Source organism: Ammodytes marinus, assembly GCF_949987685.1.
Source record: "Ammodytes marinus genome assembly, chromosome: 19".
In the NCBI taxonomy this organism is placed as follows: domain Eukaryota; kingdom Metazoa; phylum Chordata; class Actinopteri; order Uranoscopiformes; family Ammodytidae; genus Ammodytes; species Ammodytes marinus.
Window position 1 is genome coordinate 15,210,821 of NC_137223.1, and position 12,468 is coordinate 15,223,288.

The following is a 12,468-nucleotide window of genomic DNA, read 5'->3' on the forward strand; positions in this document are numbered from 1 at the left end:
GAACCAGAGACCCAATCTATATTATGTTAAGAAATAAAGAAGATTATGTTGAGAGCAATAGTTTCCCATTTCATATTAATGGGAATTATTGATATGTTGAAAGACAGGGCTGGTGCTTCAGCAGGTGCCTGTCAGCAGTCATTCACTTTGGTTATTCCTCCTCTTCCCAGACATAAAGTGCTGACTGGGAAACATTTTGAATAATAAGGCTTTATTGCCAAGTTTTAAATGAGAATATAACTTAAACACTCTACCTCTATGGTTCATATTTGTGTTTTAAAGGTCACATATTATGCTAAATGCACTTTTTAAATGTGTTCTAACATATCCATGGGTCCACGGTGTGCCTAGAGACTGCCAAAATATTTAAAAAAATAACACTCTCCTTTTCTCACTCTCCCCCTTTCTGAAACCCCCAACCCTCCCCCACCCAATATACTCCAGTCAGAATTCTCCCCTCTTCTGACCTCACAAACGGGAAAGCCAGAAGCTTCCACTGTGCAGCCCACACCCCTATTTCTTATTGGTCCACGGCCCTGACAGACAGAGGGCGAGGCGTATCTGGCTTCGCTTCCGGACAGGGGGCGGGGGGAGCTCAAAGATTGTATATTTACGAGGGGAGCTGCAGCTCTTTTTAAAAAAATAGGCCATTGTGAGATTAGCTGAACATCAGCATAGTACAATAAATTATCTGAAAGTTTTTTTCAGCAAACAATTAAAGAAAAACGTATTAGGGACCACTAAGACCATATAATATGGTGTATAATAGAACCGAAAAGTGTATAATATGGGAGCTTTAAGTGAAATGTCTCAACAGCTGTGGTCTTGTCAGGATGAATAATATTGATTCCCTGACTTCTCATCTGGTTTTATAATCGGGTCAAAATGTGTGTGTGTGTGTGTGTGTGTGTGTGTGTGTGTGTATGTGTGTGAGGGGAACATGTTTGCGTGGGCCACAGGCCAGACAGCGGGACCAAATTAAAATTGGTCAATCGTCACACGATTAATAGACTACGATATTCACCTCTGCCGGGCAACACCAACTAATCCCACAAGCACCCTGCTCTTGTTTTGAAAGGGGAGCCTTGCGGTTCATCTTTCAAAGTGGAGATATCTGGGCCCCATTCTATTTTAATGGAGAGGTCTGAAATTCTCCAGAACCCTTTAGGGTCCTCTCGGCTGTCCTTGATGGTCCAACCTCTTGTATTGCCACGTTCGTCATCATAGGGTCATTTGAGATATACACTTCAATGGATGGACGCAGACACGCTGACAGTTCAGATATTTGGACAAAGATAGAGAGAGTTGCACCGTGACAGATTAGACGTTTTGTACTAGATAAAGTTGGTGGAAAATGTAAGTGTAGATTGGTGGGATTTATAAGTACACCTATGGTCTAACAGGGTTGACACCTAAAATTATAAATCAAGCCGTCAGCACTCCCAGTAGAAGAACCACAGCTTAGTTATTTACAGTATACAGGTGTTCAACAGAAGTTGGCCCAGCTATTGCAGCTATGTGAGTTAACCAAAAGTCTAACTTTCTTTGATCTTGCTCCTTTCCGTGAGATACAAGAGAGCACTCTTGTTTCTGAACTATCATAAATTGTTCTTTACAGTCTGCGTCAACTTGTTGTCCTGAGTCTCTGTAAATACATGCAATGCCAAAACATCATGAGAAGGCTGCACAACAGGTGTCCATCTTCCCAGCTTGTTTATGAGGACCAGGCACTCACATGTCCGGTGCAGGAGGATGCCAATGAGGGAACATCCCTTTTAAAGTTGAAGAAAAATGCGACTCGTGTCAAACATAAAAGTACACCTAAATGAATGTTGTTTGAGACATGCAAACTTCTCCTGACTGTAAAGTTTTAATGGGAGAAATGCCCTTTATAACGCACAGAGAAGGCCTAGTGAGCCAGTGAAACAGCTGTAAGACAGCTCAGTTCCGGGTCACTCGGTCCCCTTCATGTTTAACCTCTGGAACAGGGTGGTCCTGTCACTCCACTATGCACATTTTTGTGAGACACACACACAAACAAGTGGCAGTTAACCTATTTTGAGGTCCCTCGCAGGAGCAGGTGATGCATGCTGAGGATTTCTCTGTGGACCCCCGAGTGCAGCTCCACTGAATTAGAGGCCTGTCAGGACAGAGACGCAACGTAGGGGCTAGAGGGCACTGGATAGGGGACAGGTGGGTGTAGGCAAGAAGAGGCAGTAAGGAGCACGAGATTGACACATGCCCAGAAAAACTAAGAAGACATTATGTCTGCCACCAGGGGCTTATTCAAACAGATGTAACGCTCATCGCACATGTTAAAAAGACATATCGAGCTTGTCTACATGAATAGAGGCTTATTAAGTCTGCCTAGAAACAAGTGTAGACAGCTTGTCTATCCGTGAACTTTGAGTTGTCTGTCAAACTAATACAGCTATGGCTTATATGTTTCACATCTAATGTCATAGAAAAGATCACTGAGCTCTTTTATATAAAAAACAACAACATGGTGTTTTCTTGAGATACATATATTTTCTTAAAGAGAAAACAGCTAATTTTCTGGTTGTGCATATACGAACACATCGCACAGTCCTGTTTCCATCACTTCCAAGAACATTATATAAACGTTCATACATTTCACTGAGACTCACTCTATCCATAACCATTATGTGTCTGACCCTTACCTTAAACTATCTCCAACCAAAAATCTAATGATCTATCCAATGGGGACTTGCAATTTTTACCGAAAAGGAAGGTGTGTCCCCATTATGTGACTGTGTACACAGATTAATTTCCTCACAACATGAGTAATACAAGTACACTCACAAACACCAACACTATAACACTAATTCAAAAGAGCAGATCAAACAGATGATGACAACAAATGCTGCTCCTACCCAGATGTCATCAATAACGCTGGGTGGACACACATCCTGTGTCTACCTCTGCAGCGCAACTGCGTCGCTGAGCTGTTGTTCACACAGTAACCTCCTTTAAATTAAAAAGCCAAATTCACAATTGGGGAAAGGCTGAAAAATGACATTAGTGAGAGCCCATGGGTCTGAGTTTGCCTGGGGCCCCCAAAACCCAGATTAACACTATACAGTATAACTGTAATAAACTGATGTGACCAGTAGACTTAAGTAGTTGTGTTGGTGATGTTTCATATTGGCACATGCCATTCCTCTATTAACATATGTATATATTAGTGGTGGGCCGTTATCGGCGTTAACGTGCTGCGTTAACGCCAGACTCTTATCGGCGATAAAAAAAATATCGCCGTTAATCTCTTATTCCACCTCCTGTTCGGCTCAGGGGAGATAATAATAGCCGGGGGCCGTTGTTGACACTTGAGGAGCCTTTATTCTCTCACACACCCGCCGCTCTCTCTCTCCATCACTTGCCCACGACACAATCGGGTATTGGAACGCAGGGTGGGTGTGTGTGTGGCCACCGGTCGCCACGTGACTATAAGTTTCCAAGTTTTAAACACTTCTATCTCTTCAACGTCAACGTCACCGTACCCGAATCCTAAATATCCCCATAGCAGACGCTATATTTCATCGGGGGGAAACTTTGTTTTGCGCCACAGTTCGGCCGTAATGCTGCTGCACACAGACACAGACACAGGCGCACACACACACGCTGCATGACAGAGACGAGGGGCGCTACCAAAAAGACGAGAGGAGCGGTTGGAGCAGTTGGAGCGTTTAGAGACACATGCGTGCACATTTATTTACATAAAATCGCAATCGCAGTCATTTGTGCAGTTATGTAAAATGTTTCATTAAGGAAAATTACAGAAAAAGTAACGCACAGTGACTTTGATGAGTAACTTTAATCTGATTACTGGTTTGGAGATAGTAACGCGTTAGATTACTTGTTACTGAAAAAAGAGGTCCGATGCCGGTAACGCGTTACTAAGTAACATCTTGTTGAACATTATTTATTTTCATCACCAATTATCATAGTAGAACAGCTTCCTCAAGCAGTTTGTGATGCATGTTGGAAACAGGAGATGAGCCCCTTGTCTGATGCGCCACCTGGCTTGAGAAACACGTTCTCAAAGACTTACTTTGAGTCATTATTTAGGGAGCACACACATATTATGAATGAATTCAAATGAGACATTTTAATCTAGATTAATCTATATTAATTCCAAAATTAATCTAGATTAATCTAGATTAAAAAAATTAATCTATGCCCACCTCTAGTATATATATATATATGTGTTGTAAATACACTCACTGGTCACTTTAATAGGTCCACCTTGCTAGTACCAGATTGGACCTCCTTTGGCCTTCCGAACTGCCATAATTCTTTGTGGCATACTTGGGATGGGGGATGGACATGGTCAGCAACAATACTCAGGTAGGCTGTGGCGTTTAAACAATGCTCAATTGGTGCTAAGTGTGCCAGGAAAATATCCCGCACACTATTACACCACCACCACTAGCCTGAACCGTTGATACAAGGCAGAATGGATCCATGCTTTCATGTTGTTTACACCAAATTCTGACCCTAACATCTGAATGTGGCAACTGAAATCGATACTCATCAGACCAGGCGAGATTTATCCAATCTTCTTTTGTCCTATTTTTGTGAGCCTGTGCGAATTGTAGCCTCAGTTCATTGTTCTTAGCTGACATGAGTGGCACCCGGTGGGGTCTTCTACTGCTGTAGCCCATCTGGTTCAAGGTTGGACGTGTTGTGCGTTCAGTCAGAGATGGTATTCTGCATACCTTGGTTGAGTGGTTATTTGAGTTACTGTTGTCTTTTGTATCATCTCGAACCAGTCTGCCAATTCCCCTCTGACATCTGTCATCAACCAGGCATTTTCGTCCACAAAACTGCCGCTCTCTGGATATACATATTTTTCGGACCATTCTCTGTAAACCCTAAAGATGGTTGTGTGTGAAAATCCCAGTAAATCAGCAATTTCTGAAATACTTAGACCAGCCCGTCTGGCACCACCATCAACCCATGCCACGTTCAAAGTCACTTAAACCCCCTTTCTTCCCAATTGAGTTGCTCAGTTTGAACTTCAACAAGTTGTCATGTACCATTGAGTTGCTGCCAGGGTTCACAAAAATTGAACCAGTGTACCTAATAAAGTGGCCGGTGAGTAGATATATTTATATTTTAGGTGCATTGATTAATGGCCTCCATGCACTTCAATAGACAAATCATGATTAAACACATATTCTGATTGACTAAGTAAGGGCCCCTAATCTTAAAGGAATAGTTCAGACATTTAAATAGAGTCCCAACAGGCACACAAGACCGTTTAGTGATATTGTAAAGTGTATCTTCAGACTGTCTAAGGAGGCAGGCTAATATCTCCCATTGACTATCAGTATTCCTGATAAGCTGATTAGCAATGAGCAACCTTTGCCTGGAATGGTTTCTATCGCCTAGTCAAGCTAAAAATAAAAACATTCAAAGTATTCCTTTAACAAGGGATACTTTTTGAGAAGTCTTGATTAATTGACCATTTTGTTCTGAGACCCCTTCATTAAGTTTCTGTCCATGCATCAGAAAACCATGTAAACTTGTAGGTCATCGTGTTCAATAGTGTGGCCCCTCAAGTACTCCTCCTTTTCCATTTTCATATCTCATCTGTCACAGCTTTCTTTAGATAGAATAAACGATCAAATACAAGCCAAAAATGGTATTACCTCATGGTGCCGTATTTAGAAACCGAGATTTTATGATTTTAGAAGTCATCATAGTGGTGATGTGATGCGCCGGTGATATAAATGGTTCAGTAGCAGCGGGCTTAGCGAGGCGTGACACTTGATAGGCTCTAATGGCGTCAGGTTGATGATGGTTACAGACGGAATGAGGTCATAATAACTGGCTCCTGCTGGGAGTGAGATACCCTGTCTATGAATCTCAAAATTACAGTGAGAAATAGTGATGACATACTGTACATAAATACATGGACACAAAATGCAAAGCTGCAGGAAAAAAGTTTTTGTGACAGTGCAGCCAAATGCAACGTTATAATATACGAAAACACAACGGAAAACAGATATAAAAGAGCATGCACATTTTACTTTTTTTTTAAATATTATAAAATCACTTCATGGATACGACTGTCAGACCTTGTTCAACCAAAACAAGGTCATAAATAATCCACAAAACAACAATGCTCAACTGTGGGCCTCAGGGTGGCGAAGGATGTGGGTATGACGGGACTATTTGTGGAGGGATTGGGATGTGTATTTTCTGTAGTGTGAAGAGAGAGGCTAAGGAAAGCATTTAACCAGGATATGATATCACATATGAGGGAGTTAAAGGGCAACCATGTGTCTGAAAACATATAGTAGTGCTGTCTCCCGTCTGTCTGTCTGTCTGTCTGTCTGCATGTTTGGCTGGGTAACCATAACTGGCCGTAATATATAGTGTGTGCCCAGACAAGCAGCAGTCACTGACCTCTTATCTTACACTATCAAGAGACACACAGCCAAATGCTCAGAAGGTATGTAATATTTTCCTTCATAAACATCATCTCCCTGCTGTCATCCTTCACATGGGCACCACTCATGTCGCTTTATGTCCCCCAGCTCTATACATATTCAAGCTAAAATAAGTCTTTGTTTCCATGTCATTTAAATCTATATCAGTGTCTGTAAGCATGCCACCTAAGGTGATAATATATGATTGATGTACAGCGGGCAAGCCTTGCTTTAACTGTGACCTCATCACAGCTATTACAAACACTATTACAGTGGTGGGTTATGCCAGGTTGACAGTTAAAATAACTGATTGAACAGACTTTTAGCTATGCTTGCAAAATATCTTGTGGGACGTTTTTTTCAGTCAGTCAAATACTTTGGTCCAATCTAGACCAAACTGTGGGGTGCGGTTTTTGAGCGTTTGTCTGGTCAAAATGTAAATTCGTCCAAGACATTCCTGCTAAATTAAAGACATTCCCATCGGCTGCACCTTGTGTTTCCGAGTTTATAGTTGATCATATTATGTTCTTTATTTGTTTTCATCTAGGTCATTTAATTGAGTCACTTGAAATACCTGCACAACTAATAATCCATTGGCCTCAATTAAATTTGTTATGTACTAATTGGCAAATGTTAGCATGCAAACACTCTAAACTGAGATGGTGAACATAGTAAACATTATACTTGACAAACATCAGAATGGTGGCATGCTGATGGCATTAGGCTCAAATCACCAAAGCAGTTTATTATTTGTAAGCAGTGGCACCAAGACATTTAAGCTTAAAGATAAGTTTATGTAATTTCAGTGGCTGCGAATTCTAATTTGTTTTTACTTCAGTGATGCAAAAAGAAAATTAAATGTATGCATAAAACGAACAAGTTTGAATTCTTAATAATTGGGAAATATATCATAACATTTTAATTAAATTGATAGTCACAGCTGTATTGACATGGCATGGCAGGAATTGTATTATTTAGAAATGGACTTGATGTTTATGGAGGGGGCTTGGCCTATTAATTGGCCATAGATGTCAATTTTAAAAAGTTATCCAAACGCAGAAAATCAAAGAAGAAGAATATAAAAAGACATACTTCATTAATCCCAGAATTCAGATTACCATGCTGTTTTTGTTGTTAGACATATTATACGCACACACAGAGGCCCGAAATACAGACATGCAACTGGACCTTTTTTACACATGCACATGCATTGAAGGAGAGAGGTCATAGTGCTGGGCAGCCAGTCTTGCAAAAATGCACCCCAGCAGAGCCCATGAGGTGGACTAAAAATAACCACTGTTGTATTTAGGGAGAGGATTGTAAATGACGTCACTGCTAATGTTGACATAAGAATGATAAATTAGTTGAGAGAATGATTTCCACACAGTATAAACTAAGACTTCAAACTTTGAATTATTTCCAGTCAATTCTGAGAATAACATGCATCTCTTTTTTTTCTGTCACCCAAATGCTACCAATTCAGTGCCTTGATCACATTTTTGTTTTGAACCATCTTAAATGGAAAAAAAGAGGAAACTAACTATCAGGTATAAAATAAACAGTTTGACATTTAGGGGGAAAGGTTTATTTGTTTTTGTCAAACTTTGCATCATACTTAACCCTATAAATTGATTAAGTGTATTTCTGAAAATGTATCATTATTCCATTAAAATAACATAAGGGTAGGCTACAAGTACAGCAAATATTTCAGTTGAAATGCAGCTGAAGGATTTTGTGATTGAACTGTGTACACACTATATTAAAAAAACCTGTTTTGACATCACTTCAGTTCAGTCTCTTATTGGAAATTTTTCAACCACTTGACAGCAGCTTGATGGCCTCAAATGATAGGTGGCCACTTAATCTGTGCAAGAGCTCCACCTTGTGGACTCCTTAGGTACCCCATATTCAGACTAAAATCAGGACACGCGTTGCAAACAGACCAATGGATCAGTGCCATCTTCTGTTTTCACAGTCTTACCATAATTCTGTGATATCTTCCACTTTGTATTCCGCTATGAAAAAAAGATCAATCAGCCACCATTTGATTATAATTTATAAACACTTTTAATAATTTGACACACACCACAGGGACAACATCAAACAGACAGAAGTTTGTTTTTGTTAATTCAAATAGTAAGACACTAACAGTGAAAATAATAGCAGCTGGGGCAACAAAGGGGCGAAAAACAAAGCGTGTGATGGCTGCTCAAACTCGTCCAAGTACATGTCAAAGCCAGTGCAGTGATAGTAGCCCTATCGAGAATACTATGAAAAGAAATAGAAATCCAAATGTGTCTCTCTACATATATATATAGCCTAATACTTTCCAGTGGTTCTGCCAGTAGCTTTGCTTCAGCCAACACCGCTCACAACAACACAAACACACTTTCACACTTTAAAATCGAGGCAAATAGTCTCTCTCTAAACACCTCAAAAACACTCACAAGCACACTCTTTTTTTTTAGTTTAGTTATGTCCAGACTGAGACTTCTTGCCCACAAAAAACTTAAACAGCAAAGCAGGCAAATAGAGCAGTTTTAACCCTCTATTTAACCCTCTATGATTGGTACATAATATGCTACATTTCAGCTTGATTTTTTCACTATCACTCCAAAGAAAAAGAAAAATCACAAGAATATCAGCATGAGGTCAAAAAGATTAGGGGCCAAAGAGGGCATAGTTACATTTCAAAGGGGGATGTATTGCCATTTCACAAACTCATGTAAAAGCAGCAAGGGATTGCCAAGAAGTTGCCGTGGTTCGTCCCTGTTTTTTTGGCCTAAAAACAAGAAGCATTACAACCTGATGCTGAGAGCGTTGCATAACTACCATGCCATACACTACATTTCTGGCTGAAACTAGCTTTTGGTGGCTTTCATTTGTGTGTTAAAGGTTCCTTGTAAAGGCTTTAATGCTGTAACTTTTTGGATGGTTTCAGACATTGCCGCATGAAGCACAATAGCAGGTGGAGGACAACAAAGGCGTGAGACATTAGTTTATCCCAGGGGGTTATTAATAGTTACATGTTAGCAGTGGAGAAAGCTGTCAAAAAGGTTTTTACGCCAACTAACATCAGGGACACAGCTGTGACCCATGATGTCATTTCTTATACTGCTAGCTACCTCTGTACACTTCATTTGGAAGAAAGGGTAGATGGGATCCTCCACAAAACTAAGATTACATTCAATTGGTAGGGATCTTTGAGTAACCCAATAATATTCAGAAACAATAATAGGTCAAATGCTTTTGGGATCTTATGTGGCAAATGATCAATAGGGGTAAACACCTAGTGAAACCAGAAAAAAAAACAATAAAAGTCTCCTTTCATTTCGTAGGACCTTGAAGAGATGCCTAAGGGTTTCATACTTTTTTTGCTGAACTGATAAAAGTTTAGGAACATATATCACTGTCCGGCCGTGGTCACACTTCTGTCACAGTGCACTGCCCATCAGGACTTCGTGAGCGGAGACTATGTGCAGAGCTGGACGGTGCGCCCCCTGGAGGCATCCTGGTCGGCTGGCTCTCTCTTAGCGGTCTATGCCGATGTCTGCTCCGTGGCATGGACTCTGCTCTGTCTTTTTCGCACTGCCGCTCCTCCTCACTCTCACTGCTGCCGGAAGCGTACTCGTACATCTGTATTTCGTCGTCTCCTTCCACCTCTTCGCCCTCTGGCTGGCTCACTAGGAGCTGGGAGAAGGACTCTTCCAGTGTTGCGGGTGGGGGAGAGAGGGGGCTGAAAAGATGGCGCCCCAGGAGTGTTGGAGGTCTAACAGGGGGAATGGACGCCATAACCCCAAAGGATGAAGACTGTGATTGGCCTGCAATGTCCGCTCCATCGGCTGAGCTGATGCGTTCTGTTGCAGCTGGGGGGACAATAGGTAAAGCAGGACTCGGGGCAGGTTCAGGGTCTAGCCTCAACCCCGCGACTCCTTTCTTGGGGATATCGACAACGTCCCGCTTTATCTTGCGCCTGCGGCCGTGCTCATTCCTGCGATATTGCACCATGCCCTCGAGATCGGCCACGTAAAGAAAGCCTGCAATCAGCATCTCCGTGCTCTTCCTGCCCTTGGAGAAGGCCTCCTCCAGCTCACGGCTGGTCCTTTCATCGTACTGCCACCAGCCGTTGCGCCCCTCATAGTACCATGCGAAGTCTTCACAGGATCCGCCCCCTGCCCCTACACTTTGGCTCATCCCAGCAGCTGCCGCTTTCAGCTCTTCAGGCGAGAGGAGAACGGGACGCTCCAGGAAGTCCTCTGGGATTTCCTGTCGGCAGAGAGCACAGCGCTTGCTGTGCCAGGACGCGCCTTTCACGCAGAGGAAACAGAAGACGTGGCAGCACGGCAGGCGTACGGGGTGGATGCAGCTCTGAAGGCAGATGGCACACTCCAGGGTCGCAGTGGAACAAATGTCTGCTACTTCCTCTATTCGCTTGGAGGGAGCGAGTGCATTCACCGAACAGTCCCCTTCTCCACAGCCGGCCATACTGCAGAGAGAAACACAGCACAATCACAACAGCTCTGCTTGGCCTAGACCTGTGCGCTGTATAAAATGGCTTGAATGTAGGCCTATACTCAAATTTCAATTAAAATAGGCATTGTAATGGTGTATTCCCACTTGACATGCAGCTGCTCTGTTGACAGTTTTGGGAACGCCCCCTCCCACACAGCATTAAAGTGCCTGTACATATGACTCAGTAAAATAAAGTTTCTAAATAATGCGACATTTACGGAGCCCCTCTGGTGACAAAAGAGATAGGCCCTCACCCTGAAATTACCCTATACTTCACTACAACAAATCCTATCAAAGGCCTGTAATTTTCTTTCTGACAGAGCTAATCGCCCAACTACTGCTAAGCTAACGTTAGCTCATTGGCTAGCTGCATTAATTAACATTTACAATTCGTATACTCCTAGTATGGTTAAAGACTCGCCTACTCAGTATAACGTGACTCGTGACACAATAACAAAAGCACTGTAAAGGTAAATTCAAGCTAATAGGCTACTCACCTAGCGTCCGTTCACGTTAACTTGACAGCTGCTGTGGAATATGTAGTTAGCATGTTAGCCGTCAGTGAGCTACCCGGCTATTTAAACAATTCGAATTAAATAAACACTCACCTGGACATAGGGCGACTGTCTCTTCAAGCGAAATCAGCAGAAGTGCATGGAGGGATATTACTATATAACTATAATACAGCTGCATTGGCATTTGGTTATTAAATGTTGTTAGTCAAGTAGAGACTGCGTTGTACTTGGAGCTGTTCCGGCCAAGCCCAACCGCATTAGAGTGCGCCTGGATTGGCCTTACACAGTGATCAGCGCCGATCCACATGTTCTATAGATCTACCATGTAATGGAGACCGTTATGACTGCTGTACAGCTACAGTGAAGACCTCCCATTTTTCTCTGTTGACATTTTTGTCAAAGTTTGATTTGATTTACTTAGGATCCCCATTAGCAACAGACTGGAGTGAGAACAAATCTACCTGGGGTAAAGGTATTCATCTTTTATTTTTGATTATGATCTTCTAAAACAAAACAATTTCACTTAAAAAATGATCTATCGTCGTCTATCTCAGGACTATGGTGCATATCAATTATTTCATATATGGTTGTGCTAGCCATGTTTATATTCGGCCGGCTTATATAATCAACTCTAAAATTAATAGGATTAGGCTATGTAAAGGGATAATGACAAAAAAAATCTTTATGAAGTTTACAATCAAGTTAGGTTATCAGTATGTTAAAACATTCAGTCATATTATAACTGGCCTCAACTTGGCACTGACTGACAGCTATTCATATAAGATTTCTCGATTTCAGCCAAAGTCAAGAGGATGACAAGCGACGCAGGAAATATGTTGGATTTATAGATACACAAGAAGATCATGAATCATCATCATCATCATCATCATATATCCATTTTAATTCATTTCTGTTGGATTGCATAGAAAAATCCAAAACATATTTTTCTTTTTACAATTTCAAATATAGGATGTGCAATAACA

At 41.6% G+C, this 12,468-nt stretch overlaps 1 protein-coding gene across 3 annotated transcripts; it reads right to left on the minus strand.

Annotated features, from left to right (window-relative positions):
• Positions 1-8,517: 8,517 nt before the first annotated feature.
• Positions 8,518-11,727, minus strand: LOC307265960 (E3 ubiquitin-protein ligase rnf146-like). 3 transcript variants are annotated; one of them, XM_080047818.1, is made up of 3 exons: positions 11,579-11,727; positions 11,468-11,495; positions 8,518-10,944 (listed from the first exon to the last, which is right to left on the minus strand). In XM_080047818.1, exon 3 carries the CDS (start codon positions 10,941-10,943, stop codon positions 9,882-9,884), a length of 1,062 nt encoding a protein of 353 aa, XP_079903944.1. In that variant the 5' UTR covers position 10,944; positions 11,468-11,495; positions 11,579-11,727; the 3' UTR covers positions 8,518-9,881. The 3 variants fall into 3 exon arrangements, with proteins under 3 accessions (XP_079903944.1, XP_079903943.1, XP_079903942.1); XM_080047817.1 differs by having other exon boundaries at positions 11,468-11,498; XM_080047816.1 differs by lacking the exon at positions 11,468-11,495.
• Between the last annotated feature and the right edge of the window lie 741 nt (positions 11,728-12,468).